Source organism: Phallusia mammillata, chromosome 7 (genome assembly GCF_965637545.1).
Source record: "Phallusia mammillata chromosome 7, kaPhaMamm4.hap1.1, whole genome shotgun sequence".
NCBI classification, from domain to species: Eukaryota; Metazoa; Chordata; class Ascidiacea; order Phlebobranchia; family Ascidiidae; genus Phallusia; species Phallusia mammillata.
In genome coordinates, this window is record NC_137258.1 from 7,325,650 (window position 1) to 7,348,417 (window position 22,768).

General features: G+C 39.1%; 2 protein-coding genes across 2 annotated transcripts; one reads left to right on the forward strand and one right to left on the reverse strand.

Moving 5' to 3' along the window:
• The first annotated feature begins 54 nt into the window (after nucleotides 1-54).
• On the forward strand, nucleotides 55-9,298 carry LOC145239637 (uncharacterized). Its single transcript, XM_080103004.1, has 7 exons — nucleotides 55-156; nucleotides 2,425-2,606; nucleotides 4,400-4,459; nucleotides 5,077-5,191; nucleotides 5,829-5,960; nucleotides 7,091-7,215; nucleotides 8,253-9,298. The coding sequence occupies exons 1-7, from the start codon at nucleotides 103-105 to the stop codon at nucleotides 8,611-8,613; spliced, it is 1,029 nt and encodes a 342-aa protein (XP_079959130.1). The 5' UTR covers nucleotides 55-102; the 3' UTR covers nucleotides 8,614-9,298.
• A 6,330-nt stretch (nucleotides 9,299-15,628) lies between these two features.
• Nucleotides 15,629-21,396, reverse strand: LOC145238959 (hypoxia-inducible factor 1-alpha inhibitor-like). The gene is made up of 8 exons (XM_080102250.1): nucleotides 21,126-21,396; nucleotides 20,808-20,933; nucleotides 20,548-20,666; nucleotides 20,227-20,375; nucleotides 19,612-19,757; nucleotides 19,133-19,239; nucleotides 18,449-18,698; nucleotides 15,629-16,794 (listed from the first exon to the last, which is right to left on the reverse strand). The coding sequence occupies exons 1-8, from the start codon at nucleotides 21,303-21,305 to the stop codon at nucleotides 16,729-16,731; spliced, it is 1,143 nt and encodes a 380-aa protein (XP_079958376.1). The 5' UTR covers nucleotides 21,306-21,396; the 3' UTR covers nucleotides 15,629-16,728.
• Between the last annotated feature and the right edge of the window lie 1,372 nt (nucleotides 21,397-22,768).

The window sequence follows — 22,768 nt, forward strand, 5'->3', positions numbered from 1 at the left end:
AGGCACGAAGCGTTTTATTGTGATAAAAAATTCCTCGCTTTGGCAGGTAAAATATTTAAGGTCTCTAGTGAAACTGATCATCTGTGCAAAGCTCTACGAAGAATGAACATTAGAGAACAAACAAACGATATGGCGATGGCAGTAAAGCGTGGCTGGGTAAGTGCAAACAAATCATGCTCTCCTTATCTTTGGACAATGTGAAACCTAACGATCATAGGGGAACGTGAGGTGAATATAGTGACCGAATATCGCTGTATACATGATCAATAGTGATAACAATGGCGATAAGCATATGTCATGCTCTGATACAAGAATCTTGATTGTGTAAAACGAGTTGCTTCGCGAGTTATTTTACTCCCAAAGTCCCAAGCACAGACAGACGGAAGCTATGATTTTCTGTTTTGTTTTCTTTCGGCATCCAGATGTGGGAATTTTGAACTTGCGGCAGTGTTTGTGTTCCGCACAGTGCAGCGGCTGTATAGGCATGCTATGATAGCCTTGTGCGATCAAATACAGACATGTTACATGTCTATACATGTCACATGTACGTTGTTATGCATTAATGAACTGAATTGTTTGTCTACAATGTCATTTTTTTGTAAATTGGTAATCTGTATCAGGTGGTTTCACTATTTACTTGTCGGCCTTTACTGTATTGCTACCTTTTATGTTGGATTACTGCAACCCTAATGCACGAAATCGGTGCGCAACAAATCATGTTTGTAAGACCCCACTTTAATTAGGACCCATGCAGCTGGTAGCTAATGAACCGGCCTCCTCTGAGAAGTGCGATTGTTAAAATTAAAAAATCTGACATTTACAGCGCTCCAGCGCTCCAGCGCTCCAGCGGTACAGCTGGAAGCGAAAAGCGAATTTGCAGATGACAGTTTAACTCCAGGTCGTACAGACCAGTTTTAGTTGCATTAGTTTCTTTAGTATATATTAGTTGTAAAAATCAACTTATTATTTATGTGTGGCAGTGCCAATGTCCATTTTTGTGATTTAATTCAAGTATACTTGAGGCAACTGTTGATAATAACCAGTTACAACTTATTTTAAATGTCAGGCCCTGCTTCATTCGTGTGGTCACACGCGGATTTAATTCAAAAGTTATTAATAAGGTGGACAATTATTTGATATTTAGTCAATATTCCAAATCAATACAGTTCTGATGATATAGCTTTGGACTGACTCCTGTCAATCATAGGAATTGTCGAATCGAATGTGATTGTGACTTTGTGAATCGAGCTTTTTTCTCACAAGTTACGAAAGCCACGCATCATTGAACAGGTGTTCGCCAAGCTGTTTTGCAGGATGAGGAAGGCCAGTGGTCAGCTTTAACCTACGCAATTTTGCTGAGAGGAGGATATTATAGGTCAGCGGTCAGCGCTGTAGAAATACCTGACCTGCTGCTTTGAAGAAGTTTTAATTACGACACGAGATAGGCGCTTCTTGACATTTTCTATTGCCTGAAGTTGAAGTGATTACAGCCCGTTATAGCTGGACAGAAAGTTAAAACATGTTGTAAAAAGTTATCGTTTTTGACTTTTCTTGAAGAACGTTTCTTATTTGAGGTAAGAAGTACAAGTTAGCTACGAATTTCAGGTGGCACGGATGAACGTTTGCCGGTGCCCCATTCACTACCATTTTTGAGTTTGTTTTCTTAGTCCTTTCGAAAGCTCTTGACAAATATAACTCACTTAGATCCATTGTGAACACATTTGAAGTTCCATTAAGGTTTGTCAGATGGCAAGTTGTTTTAATGGAATCTATTGTAATTTATGTTTTGAAAAACAGTATCGGCAGAATTGTTGCGTTTTTTATGATTATGTTAAAATACTGTCTAATTTTAAAAGAAGACCTGAGCCAAAAACGAAGGTGTGTGTATTTTTATACCACAGACAGCAAATACCATGACAATCATAATCTAGTGTCACTAGTTTAAACATGTAAATGACAATCTGTTTCGGTTTCAGACAGCCATATTTAAAAAGCGGAATACATACGGCGTTTGTTCGTTCACAACATAGCTCCTTTCTCTATTGTTGATAATTTATTCATCAACGACGCACGTGAAATTCTCTCGGCAGTGTATTGGGATAGCGCTAATCAAATGGCAGACTAAATTGCTCAGAGAATGAAGCCTTCAGCACGGTCCTTGCCAGTACCTTTCGGTTTGCCAATTATGTCAAGTGGTGGTCTATGAAGGATAGCAAGGAAGAGGCTGACAGTTAATAGACGATGGCTGCTGGAAAAGGATAGGGTCATAACTTAACTTACCTTAACTTTAACTTTTTTTACAGAGATTATGATGATTATGTAGCTTATATCTCTGTGTTAATCACACGGCACTCGCTAGAGAATACAACCAACAGCCGTTGAATATAGCCGGGTGACATAAACGACTGACCGTTTTCTCTACAGAGAACGAACACCGTCATGGCGGGAATGTTTTCAATGCTCAACAACAGCCATATGCGGCTTGACACCGGGCCCAGCGGGTCAGGGTTTTGCAGTTGGGATGACAACAACCAAGGACGTATGACGCCTAGTCGAACCCCATTGCCCAGTCGTAGAAGTCCTGGATTTGGGCGCGAAAGCTACAGGTTGGTTAGAAAATCGTGAACTGCTGGCGCGCGATTTTTAACACATCGTGTAAAATCATTTTCGCTTTGGTCGCTGTGGCGTGTATAATTATAACTTACGCACCAAATAGTTTTAAGGCATCGTATTCGCAAACTTAAAACTTCACGCTTCATTGGAATTCAATCCGGATTGGGGCTAGGCCGGTCATCACTTTACCGCTTGTGTCTGCCCAAATTGTCAATTTATAAACAACACGCCCAACCCGAGCCCCGCTTTTTGGCCCACAAGACTTGAACTTAAAAAGCGAGGTGTCATTGTTTAACCTCAATGCCAAGTACTTAAACGGTTTTAAGTTCCCTTCTCCATTGATAAATCTGTGCGTCACGTCAGTAACGGAAAAACGTTACGTGGGTGAAAAGGCGTAGAAAGAAAATCTTAACATTTTAAGCCGTCCTCTTGTGGTGGTTTTTGCTCCTGTTTAAAGAATTCTCAAATTCGCCATGACAAATTCTAGCATATATAGCCCTGACATAAATCTCCGAGCTAAAACACGAAAAAAACATGCTGTATAATAACCTCTTCGTACTTAGGATTCATATCGTTTGTTTTGTGATATATCATTTCGTATACATTTAATTGATGGACGTGGGCGCATTGGCTACGAATTCTTGCTGCTGTGGTTTCAATCAAATCCAAATCTACACGTAAATACTTGACTACATATTCGAGAGGGTGCAGAGTTGAATGTAAAAAATGGCAAAATCCGTGTTTCCTTTGTTTTAGAAGTGACCATTCGTCAGGTTACTATAGCCGTTGTTCGTAGTGTCCTTGTAAGGATGGTGTCAATCACCAATTTACAGACCAGAACCACAAAAGGAAACGTCAATTGTCCCTGTTAGAGTGTTGGGCCGAAAATATACTTCTAGCTATAATAATCTTGTTCGCATTGTTCACTCATGTTGGTGCTCCAAAATAGTCTATTGTGTTGTACTCTATTGGAAAATACTCTATTGTATCAGATGGTCAGCAAAAAAACGTGTTGACAATACGATTGAGGAAATGTTGTCACCAACAATACGGCACATTTTAAGTGAAAATAAGAACTTATCCCGAAGACTAAATGCCTGCTTGGTGGCACACGATACCACTCGCATGTTTAGACTCAAACACAAACCAAAGTTTGAATTGTTTTCAAAACATCCGACGACCTCCATGCCCGAACCTCGCAGCAACTTTATTGACGCGTCAACTTTAGGCCCTAGCATTACAAATACACCATAAGTCAGTGCGTCATTTGTTAAACCTTGTCATTAGCATAGTTTACCACTTTAAAGGAATACCATGTTGCATTGATTTGAACTTACACTTGAGTTAGACTTTCAGGGTCGTCGAAAGCGTTTTTAGGCACTTAAAGTGTTGTCACTACTAGAAAGTTGTGGGGAAAAACGTGTTATAGTGCTTTCATTTGCGCCAATCCTCTCGTTATCGACCAATAATGATTACAAAACAAATTTTACGTCTGTTGATATGACAAGTACATGCATATAAGTAACTCTAGAGAAGTGTATTCTAAATATCACGGCGATGTAGCCACTATAACCCAGCCAACGTGAGATTTTCACGGTAGAGATGGCAACATCCACAAAACCTTTCGTTGTCAGAGGTGGTTAACCACAGACAAGCGATATTTTATATTAGATCGCATTTAAAGGCTAATTTTATATTTTAATGGGTCTTGGGTATACGTGTACAACATTTTGATTTGCACTTTGCTAGATACGAAACTGAAGTTTATGTAACTTTGTTATTGCAGCCCGGGAATGAAGCAGAGCATGCGACGCGATCGACTGCCAAGACATTTGCGTCGAAAACGGTGAGGCATTTCACACACAACAACAATCTGTATTATATCTATGATTAAGTAATGCAAACCAGATGGTGCAATTTTTAATCTCTGATTTTATACAGCATTCAGTTCTGTACGTTGTTTTACTTGCATCGCATCATGAACTTGCCAAGATGTAAACGGAAACATATCAGTATAAGGGAGTTTTCATCCGCCTGTTCGGTGTAAATATAGCTATAGGCGTTGAGAGGTGTGGGGAAATTCTTTGCATTTTTATTGGATCGTTACAAATAGATTTTCTTTAAATTTTCGGATGAATAACGCAAAAAAAACGAATTTCAAATTTATAACACAATTGTAATAGCAAAGTTGTTAACATCGAACGGTGTATCCTTAAAATAGACGGCGTAGACTCACGACAATCCACAAAACACATAATTCAAGCCACCATCCGTTAAACAGCAGTGGTGTGTCGCCTCATCGGCGTGCAACGCTTGTCAGACGTCAGTTTCCAAGCCTGTCAAACCACAAGTATCTTCCGTTTCAGTGCGTTTAATAATTACAGAACAAGCGTTTTAAATATGGAGCTTTGTATGTGATATGTGGTTTGGTTTGTCATCGCGTTTTTTTTTGTATATTGCCAGGTTTGAACTTCACCCTATTCTACGAAGAAGCGTCTGCACGCTCATTTTAGCCGTTCTTTTCGTCTTTATCGGTACTGGATTTATATTGGTGGATCAACTCGCCTTTAACTACGCAGTAGGTCGAAATATTCCCAGCCCTTACCTATGTACAAAATTTCCTCTGGGTTCCAATGCCGTTAAAAAGGCAAAACTCTTCCTATTATAGGGAGAACCATAGTTTCGTTTTCATTTTACAGGATTTTTTTTTACTTTTTCCCAATTTACTGAAAAACTATCTTGTTAAATATACTTAAAACAATAGTTTTTTTGAGCACATGGTAGGTTAACTTAAAAGATACGTAATTCATCCTTCATTATAGAAGGCGCCATTATGTTTTTTTTTTAATTTTTATCAAAATCGCTTCTCCATAAGACCTAAATCAAACGGAAAGCATCCACATACCAACAACCACAAATTCACGCTAGGAAGTTATTAGACAGTGCCACAAATTCACTTAGTGCCATTTTGCCATAACCGTGATGTTTAAGGTCAACAATAGCCTATACACCGTGGCAACAACAATCTTGATCTGGTGCCTTTAGCCGGCGACACGCGTATTAGAGTGCAGCGAGCCATTTCCATAACATTTTTCTAAGTGCAGTAGTTTATCAGAGGCTTTTATCATCCCTGCGTGAATTTGACACAAATCATGCACTTCTCAGACCCTTAATTGTTGACCCAACCTTATGCTTTCGCTGTTTTGTACGTACAGGTATCGATACGCGGTTTTACGGTTCTCGGAGGTGGCCTTATGTTGGCTATCATAGGATGCCTATGGTTTGGCTACAGCACAAGAAAACTTCGAACCCTGATGCGACGTATCGAGGAGGTTAAAACTACCAAGGTGAGATTTCGTCTCCCGCCGTGAATTTTTGTGTTCGGTCAAGGTGATTTACGCCGTCAAGAAAATTGATCACTTGCGCACACAAATTATATCCTTGAGACAAGGGTTAACAAACATCCCTAAACGAAAGCTGGCTTTAAAACATAAATCACTCTGTGGTATCAATTTGATTGTTTTACACCTTCATTTTACAACAATATTAGTTGCAATGAAAAAGCTACAACAACAAATGGACTCGAATTTCATGTATTATATTTAAGTAGGTGTGAGATTTACAAACGTAATTTTCGAATGGTACGTGGGGTATTTCTTTGTTTGGAATGTTCTATTTATAATTAGTAAAATGTCGGACACGTGCAAATTAAATTTGTTAAAGTCAACTATATATATTCCCGAAATAGCGAAGTAAATCATATTACATGCTTAAACATATGCAACAACTCCATACAGCGGCATAACGACATATTGCGTACAGCAACAATAAATTTTTCATTGTCCCAGGCCTTAAATTATGCATGGCTCGTTATAAAGCATTAATATAGGCCGACGTGATTTCAGTAGCAATTAATCCACGTTTTTACCCCGGAACATCTAGGAACAATAGCTTTCCCACAGGTCGCATTGGGATTTCCAGGTCTCTGTTCTGATTTTGGTCTGACAGACCGACGACAGATTTATATCAAAACCAATTTTTTATACTGGTTTTGTTTCAATGCAATCAGTAGTGTTCTTGAAAGAAATGAATTGTGAAAATTTTTTTTCGAAATATGGCAAGCAAAATGTTTTTTTGTAATTTAAATTTATAAAACCGTTATTTGCAACTTGTGGGTTTCATTTTAACCATTGGGCTTAAAATACAATCACAACTAAGCACGGTGAACGAATAAAAGGGGGGATGTTTTCCTAAAATTAAAAAATAAAATTTTTTGACTATTTAGGAAAATGTCAAAGGAAAGCGGAGCCTCAACTGTTTTTACTTTCTATACTTTCATTTGCAAATTTAATGAAATCCAACCATTTTATATCAACCTTATGTTTTTTTCTCGTTTTAGTCTAGCTTTTGTTATTTTTATTTGTTCTCTAGAGTCTGGACTACACTGACTGTACTTGATTATTTTATTTTGTTGTAGATTAAAGAGAAACAAGCTCTTAACGACCTGCAATTGCAGAAAAGCGCAAGAAATGTTGTTCGCTCTCCTTCGGCTCAATGGCCAAAAGGCGGACAAGCACCAAAAAACAATTTCTCTAAATTCCAGTAAGTTAAATTGTCAACCGTTTTCTCCTATTCTAAAAAAAACAACTGTTGTCAGGTTTGGTAAGCCGGAAATATATTAAAAAATAGGTGAATATGGCTCAAAATCCCAGTTAGTTATATTGTCAACCGTTTTCTCCCATCTAAAAAACAACTGTTGACAGGTTTGGTAAGCCGGAAATATATCAAAAATTAAGTGAATATGGACAGACGGTGGCTGATTAATTTGGGACACGTACGTGTTGGCGGTTTTGTTTCGTTTCTTATCGAATAAACGTCAGCGCGTCAGCACAAAGGTGATTACTGCAAGCCGACATTGAACCACCACCAGCTGCCATGAATCTAAATATGTTACCACATCGGCCCAGCGAAACAATCCGTTTACATACCTTATGCATAATGCAATGCTGTATAACCGTGTAGAATTGCTTTGGCGGTTTTTTTTGTGTATGTATGGAAGTGGAAGGTAATTAAAAGGAACGTTTTCTCTCTGCCTAATTAAAAAATGATTTGTTTTTGTGTTATTTGTTTATTGACCCCCTACAACGCATTGGCACCTGGGCAGGCTTTAAAAAACGCTCTATGTGGGGCAATATAGTCCCTTTGAAAAAATTTTCGAAAACGAATGGTTCGTAGTGGTAAAAGGCAGCGACAATGGTTCAGGCCACAGCTGCATAATCGGTCGACTAAGGTTGTAAGTCGGGCCGGGCTTCGGCCTTCGGGTATTTTAACCAACGGGCTTGATTCGGGCCTGACTTAACATTCTGTGTCAGTAATTTTAAACATAAATTGCCTAGCTAAGTAACTAGTTGCTGAATTTAACCTACTGCCCAATAGCCCTAAAACGTCTTATTTAGGCCATTGTCTAATATTGTCCATTGTGTATGTACTCTTTAGTGGGCTTCTCAAAAACGATTCAGGTTTGGACCCGCTTACAACTCTGCTTTAGAAACATGGTCACAACAAGCATAAACCAGAAAATAGCTACATTAATCCTCATATCATTGAGTCATACATCTAAAAGTGTGTAATTGTCGCAGATTTAGTTTGACAACTCCCAACGGCAAGCAATCTCATATGATCGGCGATACAGGCATCTCATACAGCAGCGACGATGAAGACGGCGAACGATTTTTACACCAAGAAAGTCTTTCCACATTACGAGTTTCCAATCCAGCAGTGGCCAAGATTCGCTATGAGCATATTCCACCATCCCACAACATTGTCAGAAAAACGCAATCTCTCGATCGACGAGTATTTGATATGAACTATGAAGTGAAACATTCGCAACGAGACTCGGTCTACTCAGAAATCAGCTGCAAAACTGACCCAACTCCACACAGATGCATAGGGAACGATGCCACTTTATACCTTAGCTGCGACCCGCTGAATGGTGTCTAAATATTGTTATTTTTTTTCTTCGCAGGGTTCGAACCCAGGACGCTCCCGGGGACGAATCCCTACCAAGGTTTTATATGTCTGTGTATGGGTCAGGCGCCTTAGACCATTTGACAAAGCTCCTGCCCTAAATATTACGGCAACAATTAAGCTTGTGCTTGCGAATCTCGTGCGCCACTGTGTGGATTATGTAGCATTTACTGCTTGCTGCTGTGTGGTGCTGTTGAGTTTACGGTGCTGCTACGGGCAAAGCGAAGTTTTTTCATTTGCACCAAACCACTTTACTGTGGGATAATTTTTAATTTCCGTTTGTGAGAAATATTTCACGTAAGCTGCTTTCCGCTAGATCGCGCACTAGAGTCAAATTTGCACTGCAGTCGTAAGTTTGGATAGGTATCATCTGGTGCCCGCTAAATTAAATAACGCCAATATACAGTGTTAATATTGAAAAGGGTAAATATATGTGCTTTGCCTCTTTGTTGTGATTTGAACACGTGCATTGCTGCACACTCATTTGCTTCTAATGATTTTCGCATTATTATTTTTAGACCTTTGTTGACTTTTTGTTTTTTGAATATGATTTGGATTTTACCTGCTTGATGGTCATTTTAACACTTGTGATACTTTCCTATTTTCTTGTTCATTTTTGTCTTTTTATCGTCCCCTTCTATATAAATTTCGCACTACAGACACAGTGTACTATACAGTAAAGTTGGAAAATTACCAAAAACAAATCAGAATTTGTAAGGTAATAGGTAGAAGGTAGATTTTTTGCTATGATACAACAATACGGAAAAGAGTTTCTAAACATCGACAATGCTGTAAAAAAGTGTCGTAATAGCAGTCCAAATGTGATAAAACAAAAATTGCAACAAGAAGCGTAAAATGGTATTTTTTAGCAAATAAAAATGCCCGCTAGGTGGCGTAGCGTAGCCGAATTACCCTCTTCACCGGCTTCGATGATTTTTACATCTCAATTGGTTAATATACCTTACACAAGAAATATTATACATTGCCTTTCTTGATAAGTATCATGACGTTTATTTTTGATTTTTTTGCCTTCACAAAAAAGGGCACAAAAAAGTTTTAAATCAATTTTAAACACTTCTTCAACAAATGCCAAAAAAGAGAAATGAGCAATGTTTTGTTTTTATTGAACTGTATCACAATATTTGTAGCTGTACGCAGCATGAGTTTTACAAAACTAAGTGTTTTGGACAAATCAAATATTTAACACAATAAATTTGTTTTTGTTCCAAAGCAACAACAAAAAACCTACTCGGTTTGTTTCGGTCGAAGTGTGAAACGTGCCACGGGCCAGATCCGCAACTGCGCACGTGACTAAGGCCTCCGACTGGCTTTGTGACGTCAGAGATCGCGATAGTTTTATCGGCGCGGTGGTAAAAAGTAAATACAGCGAGCAAAACAACAAAGGTTGCTAAAACCACAAGACAAAGACCGGTATGCTGCTGCATGCGACACGAAAGGTGCACACTGCAAAATATTGACAACATTTTTGGTAAAAAGCGAATGTAATAATTACACTTTTCAAGACAATTATTGACAGTTTTTAGTCCATGATATGACTTTTCAATTTAGGGTTAAAAATTACCAAACTATTATTGACATGAAAAATAAATCAATACCAAGTTTTTGTTTATTACTTTTCACACATCTTAAAATCGTACAAACGACATGATATAAACATGTTAGAGAAAATTAACGTAAACCGTGAAATACCAAAAATGTTCGGAACCCGAAAAGAGTCAAAAATTATTCAAAACAATTCTTGAAAATTTTGCGCCTAATGATCTTTGACAAGAAAACTAAATTCAATAGCATTATCTTGGAATGCAAACTTTAGCAGTTAATCTATTTCCGTTACCACAACATCCTAACGAAGCTTCCAATTTGAATCATCGGTTCCGCACGTACGCATTTACCCAGAGGCGAGTTATTCGGGGTCACGCCGCGCTGGAATCGACAGCAATCGCTCGCTATTGGCCCGTTGGACAACGCGTATTGTTACGTCACAGTACGCGACGTGAGCGAGCGACGTACGCAAACATGCGGTTCTGATTTCACAAACATGTTGTTTTGTCAAACTTTTCTGTTTTGGTATTGTCTGAGTTTTCGTGTTTATTGTGTGTTATAAGTTTTGATATCTAGGCAAAATTAGGCCTACCATATGTCCTCGATCGTTTTGGAGGACACGTCCTCCTTTTTAACGAAAAGCAAGTTGTCCTCCAGAGACAACAAAAAATGCCCAAATGTCCTCCTTTTTGAATTTTCTGTATTTACTGAATATTGAAATAACAATTGTGCCTTTAAAAACGGCCAAAGAGTGTGAGCTGTGGTCATTGTTTATTGAAATTTATTTCTTAGTAAGTTTAAAACTTCATCCAACTTGGCCTTTAATAATTGACTGCGTGGAATTCATCAAATATCTTGTGCTTTTATTTTCTTGGGCACAAAAGTAGGCTAAGTTTTAATATTCTTTGTCGGGAAAACGTCATCCTTTTTGGTGATTAAAATATGGTAGGCCTAGGCAAAAGAAACTGTATTGCATTACTTTGCTTTGAAAAAACAACATTAACATTTGACCAGGCAATAAATAGCTTAACGCCATTCACAATCCCATTTTCAACAAAATTGACCATTTTGTCGTTAAATAGACACTTTGTAGAATATTTAACTCCCAAAATATATTGGTGAAGTTGATATAATTTAGTGGTGTAAGTGAAACTATACCTAAATTTCTCGTCATTAGTGGGCGCGCTAAAACAGTAGAACTTCAAAATGTATCAGCCAGGTTTTTAAGCGGTACTTGACTTGTAAAAAAAGACAACGAAAATATTTTGCAAATGATTTCATCACAAAATTTAAATCAACTTTTTTGAATGACATAAATAAAAAAACGGGAAATCAAATATTCCATTTATTAAAATACAAGGCCATTTAAATTAAAAAAATTTACATACTAAAAAGTAGTTTAATAAAATTAATACACACTACAAAGTAGTTTAAACAAACACTAAATGGTAAAAGTCAGCAAGGGTAATAATTTCATTGCTTTAAAATGTTTAAACGAATAAGCATGCTAAACTTGAGTCATCGGTCTGGGCTATGGAGTGCATTTTCCCTGCCTGACATTAGATGGCAATCTCCAAGTCACGTAGCTTAGTCGTAAAGCGAGCCACGCCTACACTCCCGCAATCTCACCATTTGCGGAAACACTAACGTGATACAAGAACCGAGTTTCGGTTGCAGCTTGGTCGGGGTCTTTGCATTTACGATAATGTATCTTAAAATCAAATTGTAACGTCAATAATAACTAGGACGTTCAACCCCGTTTCAAGGTCTTGGTTTATTTTGTGGTAAGGCTCGCTATGTCATGTGGTCTTTAAAGAGTGGTGTTGTAATGGTGAAACATTGGCTATGGTGTATATACTGCCACAAGCAAATAACATAAACTATATTATGTAAAGACAACAGAATACAATGTCAATTTAGCTGGAAAACACCAGGCCAAAATAAGTGGGCTTTTAGTGTTTATAACTTGGATGGCACCATAACTCGTGCTGTGCGTCACAATGTACTTTGCATAATATCAACCGAAAACGAAAACAGACAATGCAAGGCATGACAAAAAAAGCTTGACCAGTTGTTGACGCCAGAAATGTGTCGGCCCGCTTGGCGCCTCGCTTGGGGACACGCAGTGGCCGAGCTCACGTAGGCAACTTAAAATGGACGCTTGTCATTAGCGAAGTTGTGTCCACAGGCACATATCCGAAATGTCAAATGGCTCAAATTCGAGTACCGTTTTAAAAGCGTCCCGGTAGTACTTTAATTGAAGTAATTTGGACAGGAAATTTTAAAACGATAATATCGTTAATTTGTGTATCAGCGGACTGTTGTGTTTACAATGCATGCAAACATTGGTTTGTAATGACTTTTAAAGCAAAAACAAAGAGTGAAATAATACAAGAATAAATTTCGGATTTTAAAACATTTCTGAAAAATGGTAAAAAACATTTTCAGAAGCACACAGGTGTTCGTTTACACAGCTCAAAAGCCGCCAACTTTCTGTAAATGCGAGATTGGATTAGTGAGATTTTGTCCTTTTTGGGCTTGTAAACAAACAACCGAAGCTTACTACGAGGCCACAAGGAAGCGAAACGACTTTAAGGAGCGATGACAAAAGGCCATTCTCCGAAACCGAACCCGCTCACCGCGCAGGTCACGTAGCACATCGCAACAAAACAGGGGTTTCCCCCACGCACAATTCTCGGCAATCCGGGTTGGCGGAAAAAAACAAGGCGCGACCTAATTCCCCTCGTTGTCGCGCGCGTTCCATGGATGATTATAGCTTGCTGATGCTGTTGCAAGTCACGTAGCCAGTGCGTCGTTAACAATAAAAATTTAAAAACGTCTCTGCAGCTCCCAAAAAGTCTTTTTAAGTGTGTCGGCTATCCTGGAATTGACCCTCGATTTGTAACGGCAATTTTATGAATGCATTTAGCTTGATTGTATTTTTTAGAGCTACTTTCAATATGTTAAACTCGCGGGCTTAGAGTATTGATTCGTTTTTGTCCAAAATGTAAAGATTGGCCTTTGGGGGGTATAGAGAAATAACCGCATGACTACGTGAGTTATACCATTTATTTTCATTGACATCGTATAAGCTGAAGTAGCACACAACGCATCGACTCTTATGAACCGTGTGCATAAATATGTTGTGAAGAACCGAACAAAAGAGGGTTAAATTAGTTTCCCTACGTCAGTGACAGAAGTGCCACGGCCTTTTTTCACCTCAAAAACCCCGAATTAAACAAAGTGTTGCAAAGTTACACAGTATCACACACGCAAATTTTGACCTAAGTCGAACTTGGCACTTGCCCGTCCTCGAGTACTTCACGCTTGTATTGAACTTTCTGCGCAGCCGGCGACTTACACAAATACGGAAAGGTTGCATTCGGTCACGCAGGCACGCGGCTGCTTGCCACAGTATGTACAACGTGCATATCGTTGCTTTCAAACCCTACACTATTGGCCAATAAACATCGGTCCTAATGTTTAACTGCGGTTAACAGGGCGTTGCCAAAAGTCACGTCGACAAAACCAAGAATGCGAACGCTCTACAAACGAAGTGTTTCTTCATTTAGCCACTATTCCAATCAAGGTACTCGCCTCAAGGGAAAAGGGTAGATGGATTTATAAGCCATGCATAAATCTTAATGATGATCTAGTGTTGATGCGCGCTTCATTGTCATTCATCACAATATCGCATGGCGTGAAAAACAAAGAGTACGGGACCAGGAAACGCTTTGTTCTTCACGAGATCAGCTTTGAACAAAGGGAAAGCTTCGAGAAAAATTGTCGCCGTAGTATAAACCAATGCACAACCTCCTTCCGCGTACTCAGGGGCGACAGGTAGCGGCAAGAGATGACATCTGGTCGATGATTGGCAAATTTGAATGCTCTATTGGGAATTGGTGACATCTTGCCCTATAACCGCGGTACTCGTGTACGCGTGTTGTTGTTGGCTTGTCTTATGTAATACATATTTTATGGTCGCCCATTGGGATTTGCATTAGGATCGACTTGCATTAGGAGTAACGAAAAGTTTGTGACGATACCGGTGCTTTCTGGAACCGTGTTACTGGTGCCCACGCCATGTTAGCTTAAATATAATAGGGTAAATGTCGTATGATAACGATTTTGTGCAACGGTAAGATTTTTAAGAGTATATTTTATTTACGTACTTGTACCTATAGTTAGGCCTGAAAATCCGGTTCTACCCGTAAATTTATCGACAGTCAAGTTTGGCACGGAACAAAAAAAAATACAAGTTATGTAACTTCGGTACGTGCCATTATCGTCATACATATCCAAACTTAAACGCCTGTTAAAAGGAAAGAACCACACAAGCCCTTTTTCGTCAATCCACTGATATAACGAGGACGCCATGGCGAAGCGTATTCTGGCACGTACGCACTATGGACGCTTGTAAACAGATGGGCGCTGGTTGGCGGCCTCTTGGTGGTGGCGCATGTAGGATCTACACTGCCTACGTGACATCTTTTATGGGCAAAGTGGCTGCGGTCAGTTGCTACAGCAAAAACCAGCCGCTAACGGAAGGACGCCATTTTTATTTTGTTGAAATTCGTAACTCCAATGAAAACATTTCTAACGCCACAGATGGTGTTATTCTGCACATCGTGACATAAAGTTATGGTTCAACAGTTTTTAATAAGTTTAATGTATACGGTATAATAAAATCGACGAATATAATGTCCTAAATAGACGGAAAAAAGTATTTCCATTTCGATTATGATGGCACGAGCTTTTGCCAAAACGTTGGAACAATAAAGCATGTCGCTTTTTACGTCTATTTGTGCCGTTATATCCTCATCAGTCTTACGAGCAGATTCGTGTGTATATTTCAAAGTGTTGAATAATTTACCAGAATGTGTTGTCACTCTTATTCGGCAAATTTCAAGGAACTTCTGCTTTTCAGATGAGAAATCATTAATACGACAAAAATGTTGGCATGGTGGGCGAGGTATGTAGAAGTGGCTCGAGCTATAACTTTTCTACTGCTAAATTGTAATTTGAACCACACTGGTCTGTACTTTATTTTTTGAACATCTCGCGAATACTTAGAATTTATGGCTATGACGCAGGAAAAATGTGGAAAGCGTTGTAAACAAAGTTATTATCGTCATGTGGTCGCTGCAACCACGTTTACCCTTTGTTTCAACAAAAGTTTGGTAGGAAGTGGATCTTACGCTTGGGGTATGGTGCAATATACCTTGATGTGAAACCGAAAATAGCTGATAAACTATTCTTAGCGTCCATATTCGTTGAGTGACGTGACTCCGTGTCTATGTATTCGTTTAAACTACGCAACGTTTAAACTTATCTTTATGTAAATCATGTGATTAAGTGCTTCAAATATTTTCTGAACTTCCCTGTAATGTTTAAGAAATATTCAATTTGTAACAACAAAATAAACTAAAGGAACAACCAAATGTATTGCGGTTCATTAAAGCAGGCGCGAAAAACATGTAAAAAGCAATTATTTGCACGGCGAATAATTCCCTGAACAGAAAACAAAAAACATGAACAAAAAGCTTGCGATGAAAAAATAGCAGACAAAAAGCAAATCGACAGGTCGGTCGTTTTGAGGAACGATTCTGAGATTGAGGTTGGCCGACTTGTGAGGCTTCAAAATGTTCCTGGTACGTCAGATGATGATGTCATGCACATAACGTAAGTTCGCGTGACGTCACTACACCTTAAAGCTTATTGAGTAAACGGGACACAAAGAATTAAAAAGCATGTTTTTGTTACAGACTTTCGTACTGGATATATGTGCTGTTAAACAACGTGCATTGCTAGGCATTGAAAACACTTAAGGCCAGGCAACGGCGATAAGAACGCAAAGGGCCGTAGTAAATCAGGGTACATGACAGGGTTTGTCCATCCAGCGGACATTTTGCAGCGATTAATAAACTGAACAGCGCGGAGCACGCCTGAAACCGTAGACGAAACATTGGGCTTGAAATATGAGCTTTGTAGTATGTACGTCAGCGGTAAGTTTGGTTTGAAATTTGATTACTGTATGTACGTTCAGCAATACACAAATACATCAATAGGAATTAAGGGATTGCGCATATGAGTAAACTTCGTTTCGCTTACGCAATTCAGATTAGGCAGAAAGACAGCAGCCAATTTTCACGCGGGGAATGTGCCCAGGCAAACATGCGTCACAGTTTTTTTGCCACATCACCAATACAAATATTTGCAGACAGGCACACTCTTGCACTTGGGACATCACGCATGCTTACTGACAGACGTGAAGACAGGTGGTATAGTTGGGACTTGCTGCCAACGAAGAGTCGGAATTTCAGACTTTTGCACCTAGATTCAACACGAATATTACACTGCATCCGAAGACCGCAGCAGAAAAAAATAAAGGTTGATCCCATCCACAGTTTGCAAGTGTTCGCATTTTTGCTCACGGCGCCAAACCACTCCAATAGTATTTCTTTCCTTGCGGGGGCCCACTCGTACAACTTTAGCGACGACGCTTCACATTTACGTCACACATCATTACGTAGCCTCGCGTGACGTCATGTTGTAACGTCCGTCGACAATGGTGCGCAGAAGGTTGGCGACCTGTAAAAACAAATACGATATGACTATGAGTAATTGGAAAACCTGCACGCGCCGCAATAGCCACTAATCACCTTGTTAGCTTTGCAGGTGTTATGTTTCGTTAACACATGTGTTGTTTTTATTACAATGTGTGCCAGCGCCCATAAATACCATGTACAGTACAAAATTTAAGAGGCAGCATGTCAGCAACAGTATAATGCAAAAATTATCAACAGCATGACTTTAAGCAACAATTAAAATGGCCCTATTAAATATCAATATCACAGCCACAATGATAAACAGCTTCCTTAGTAATCAATGTCTAGCCCGCGGTGGAGAGATCAACGGGACTGTAAGCGCCCGAGCTAGAGGTCACGTTCACGCCGGACAGCACAATAAGGTGCCTGATTGACAACCAATTGGGTTCACCCAAGTGATATTGCGTTAACTCGATTGACAGAACGTGTATTTGCAACAAATTCGCAACTTTGTTGACATTTCCTTGACAAAAAGATCTACATGGAGTATCAAGCGAATCATCTACAGACAGAAAGCTTTCACTTTGTTGCCAAAACAAAAGGTCGTGATTTTGCAGCATTAAAACGGAAGCGACAAGGACATGGCCAGTCATTTTTTGCATGAGTGTGTTTCCGCTTTTGGCGGTTTCGCAAACTGACAACAAAGCGACGCACGTACGCATCCCGTGGCATCGCAGCGGATTTCTGGCACAACGGGAACATTCGAATATCGTCAATACAGAACTGTCGCTCCTGTAACGATTATGTCAAACTCCAAATACTGGATATTTAGACTGCGCCAGGGAGTGTAGACCGAATGCTTACCAGCCATTAATGCACACAAGTGGCGCAAATTTAGTACCAGTGAATGTATTTAATTTCGAAGGGCCACTAACGAGCTTTTTCGCACTTCCAGTCGATTTGGCAATTCATTTCAACAAGTCGGTGCCACACAGCGTTGTTCGTTTGCCGAACTCGCAATAACTCGATTGGAGGAAACCATAGCTCGGGCTTGCGGAGTCACGTACGCGATGACGTCACGCGGTTACGCACAGCAGACAAAGAGCAAGCAAGCGGCAGAATTGAGATTAGTCAGCGCGTAAAAACTTCTTGCGACCTAAATCACGTGGTGTATTTCAATCCAATTCTAGGTTATTTTGAGTTTAATGGGCTCTTTTGGCAAATGTATTTTTATTCCGACGTTTCGACGTCCTATACAGGTCGCCTTCATCAGGGTAAATGACACTGAATGCGACAAGTACAGTGCACGATAAACAAAGGAAAAAAGAATGAAACGCAAGTATAGGACGTCGAAACGTCCGAATAAAAGTACATTTGCGAGAAGAGCTCTATAAACTTGATATTATGCCTGGCAGCAATAGCTTATACATTAGGTTATTTTGGTTTCGACCTAAGTGTTTTTGTCGAATGATTTGTACGTTAGGAGTAAAACAAAACGGGATCGATGGAATTTGAACCCAAGTGGTTTTACGCTGGGCGGGGGAGGAAAACAGCGTTCGAAAGGTGGAAATAACAAATAAGTCAAAATTACCGCAAGGATTTTGTACGTTAGGCTGTGACACGAGGTTTAAATGTTTTACAAAATTATTAAAGGGCAGAGCATATGTCAAAAAATTTATGAATGAAATTACATTTACCTCATCAGGACTTCCCATCACAGCGCCGACCATCTTCTCAATATTGCGCATTACTGATACACGCTGTTGGGCAGATATCGGATATTCGATTTGTTGGGGAAGCGGCGAGGAGCGATACCAAAAATTCACGGACACCGTAACAGGTGGGATGTCCTCATCGGATGTATCGGAACCGCATGAGCTCGCTGCATCGTCAGTGAAGCCGTGATCGTAAGGTTCAGCGCTAGCAAGTGATTCAATTTGATGCCACCTAAACAATAAATTGGTTTTAATACAAAAGCCCGCTGGTATACAATGTGTGGGTGGATTTTAATTTGAAGTTACACATTAACTGCGGTCATTTAACGTATCGTTGTAAGCGATAAGCGTTGTTTGAGTCTACAAGGTCGTTAAAATAAAAAAACAAAATGGCCGACGTTTTTGTCAACATTTTTTCTGTATGATTCATGAAAAATTAAAATAAAAACGTCTCATGTTTGAAAAATTGAGTTAATAAACTTCTATCGTCAGAATATCAAAGATACCGAAAGTGCGTGTAATTTTAATGCCGTTTCGAGCTGTACTGCAAACTGATGCTGGTTCGTACATATTTTTGGCCATATGTTTTCAGTTGTACCACACTTTTATGTGAAACAAGCAACGGTTGACGATTTACTTGTTACGAATTACAGATACGCAACTCACCAGTACATGGGAATATAAAGCACATCGCCCGGGCCGACAATGGCTTCAACCGCATGGGCATCCCGAAATTTGGGAAAACGCTGGTAGTCAGGATTGCTAAAGTTCACCTGGGAATTAACATACATTGTTTAATCATATTTCGAAATATACACAACCCCCAAAACACTACACAAGGTGAAAATTTATGTTTTCAAACAACTCGTATCTAATTCACAGTAAACTGAAGCTTCCGGTAGACTTAAATCCGTCTGCGTTTTCGTTTTGCTTCAGTTTACTATAATTATCCGTAACTTGAATCGTTTGTATTAAGCACGCGTCGGTTCAGGACGATTTCTGTACAAGCAAACTTAATGCTATGGTAGTTTTAAAATATTTATAAATACGTTTTTAGCAACGTGGATTTGCGTAATATATTTAACTGCGACAGTGGAAATGTCCATACTAAAATCTTAAAAACAAAGCCTAGCTATTCAATTTACCTGGCTCTGTCTATCACAGGGATGGGAGACCGGATGAGGGTAAAGGCACTCGAATTGGTCGGGACTGAAGAGCAGGCACCGCTTGAAGCCGGAAACCTGTGCAAAGAAGTTCTCCTGTTCGTCGTAGTGGACAGGTGTAATGTTGCCTGTAGAAAAACCAAAGAGGTCACAACCCAATACACAAGAGGCCAATAGCCCGACCGCCGCGCGCCCTTGTCAGGAAATAATAGAAAACAAGCGACCGCCCAAATGCAAAACAACCACGCTGTGTAGCTGCGTTAATTGGTCCTTGCATGAAGTAACGCCCAAATAGTGTTTATGGGAGTGCAGCTCATATAAAGCCAGGCATTCAAAACAGCAATAAAACAGGTCTGTGCCTATTTGCAATGTTTAACTTTCAATATCTGCTATACTACACATAATTAATATTGGCTAATAAACAACATTCAACCCTTTGTTCATTGTAGTACTACAACTTTGTCTCCATTTACATAACAGTGTAAAATTTCTTAACTTCCTTTAGTAATTTGACAAAGGGACTAGTGAATACTATTTCAATGTTATATGGCAGTACCACACACAACGCAGTCATAAAAATTCACATATATATGTTACCTTCTTGGCCGATGAGCAATAGATTTGAACTAAGATCACCCCACTGCATTTTAGATTGTATTCTTGATACAAAATGCCAGTTGAACTGTAAATAGTCTTGAACAATGTTGGGTCCCACTGTGTCGTTTAAAGTTTGTTGCAAGTAGATCCTGAAAAAATTCAACATATTTTTAATGTGTTGTATTATAGGGTACTTATGTGAAAATTAGATATGTTTAGCTATAACTAAAGTGCCACATACACGCACAAACTGCTTTGGTATGTTATTCACATGGTTTATAAAACTATGATGCATAAATATAATTTTGTTTGGTTTTGTACCTTTCTGTTGATTCATTGCATTTCTTTAACATCTCAATGAAGTCAGAAAAAGCTACTTCTTTTCTCGTTGTTGGTTGCTTAAATGATGAGCACTGTTTTGCCCTTTCTTTATCGAAGTACTAAAAATAAAAATAAGCCTTACTTGTAATATGAACACCAGCATTGTAATTTTACAAATGTACATGAATATTTAAGGAAATAAGCTAAAAGTTGTAATTCTAATTGTGTTTACAGCAAAAGATGCAGCATGGAAAACTTACCTTAAATCTGTTGTTGTGTGAGGAGTAAACATAATATAGTCCATCACCAAGATTTGATTTGAGGTATCGTAAGTTCCATTTTAGAGCTGGTTGAACCAGTTGGGAGTCAGTAATCACAACAGGTTGCTGCAATAAAAGTACAGATGCCTTTAGCAAATGTTTGGGATTTATTTGTTAAAAACTCTTCTTTACAAATGCTTGTGGTGTTTCACTAGGACAGGAATTTGAAAGCCGTTTAACTCTGTTATTTTAAGGGTTTCCAATTTAATGTAATTGGAAAATATCACAAAGCACATAACAAGCAGTGAAAAAGTTTACCGAAGTTTCAATTAAATGTTGAAGTCTTGGATCATTGATGGACATGCGAGGAATCTGCTCCATGGGAAAAGGGTATTCTGGAATTGAAGCTGGATCATAGCTTTGATTCATTGATATGGGTGAGTCTGACATTGGCTCTTCCACAAGCATCTGTTCATCACACATTTCTCTGCTTTTCATATGTCACAGCAAAATGAACACAAGACCCTAAATAGCACAGTTAACAGTTGGTTTGACAAAATTTGCACCTGTGCAAGAAATAACGGTAGTTTGTTAGTTTTGCTTTGATTTCCATTTATCCTTTGACTGATTTCATGTTCATGGGCTTTCCTCACAAAGCTATTGCCTGTGGCAAAGGCAAAATCTACACTGGCGTAAATGCTAAATGACTTGCAAGTGAATAAACCTAATTGTTGGACTTTCAACTTTGAAAGTAGTCGCTTACCCATAACCTTTCTGCCCTAAATACTAAAAGGTGTAATCACCAGCACTTAACAGTCACCAGCCGCCGAACTCGAACTCACTTTATCCAACAATGAGCAGATCATGAACTCGCAAATCATAACAACACCCCAAAATTTAATATATCCTGGTCTGCAGGGTGCGATATTCGATCTTTTTTTCTTTTTTAGAAGCCTTAATTAGTGTCACTGTCACCTGTGTTGTTCCACTAAAGACGAACAATTTAAGCAACAATCCATGAACAACAAAAGGGTTTTCAAACTGGTGCTGCAAATATTATGTTAAAATCGAAAAACTTAATGAACAGAAAGCGGATCACACTCACCCAAAAAGAAATAAATTAAAGAAGACTTGTTTTCGACGTCAAATACAAATAAGGGGTGTTGTAGCAAGTACATTAGGTAATATCAACAAACTCGGTCCAAATCGCATTATCGTTGTAAAAAAACTGTCAAAACTGCTTTAATTCTCACTTCGCTTTCAGGCTCTGAAACTACGCGGTTTATATAGGGTCTGTCGCGAACGAGTCGCACTCCTTCTTCCACCAGCCTTTTTCGTTGGTCTCTGTGACTTTTTTAAAGAATAAAATGGTTGGTTTGAAGCAAACTCTCTCACTACGTTCATCTTGCGTTTCTTACACGGCACCGGACAGAATGCCTTCTTTCTTTTCTTCTCTTCAAATGTGCCGCGTTCGACCAACAAGTCGTCAATGGTCTCTGCTGCCACTTGTCTTTGATAGTAAAAAATCTCATTGGTGACACCAAGCGAGTAGAAAGTGTGTTTTTCACAGGGAGTCGAACCGCTTGTCATATGGGTTCAGGTTCGGTTCGGGTTCACTTGGTTTTGTTTTTAAGGGTTCGGGTTCGGTTCAGGTTTTTAAAAATGTATATTTTCGGGTTCGGGCAAAGTATCCGGTCCGAACCGGTTTGCGGTTTTCAAACCGGTTCAATTTTTTCGTTTTAATTTAATTCTACCCATCCTACCTGTCCTTATCAAAATCCAAAGAATTTTGCCCGTGCACTGCTATTTTTGAAACGCCCTGTAAGTGTTATCTCATGTATTCTTTAGTACGCTGTTTTTAAAAAAATCATAAAATATAAATCAGACTGCATTTTTTACTGGTTCGGTTCCGGTTCGGGTTCAACGCCAAACAAAATATAGGGTTCGACTCCGGTTCGGGT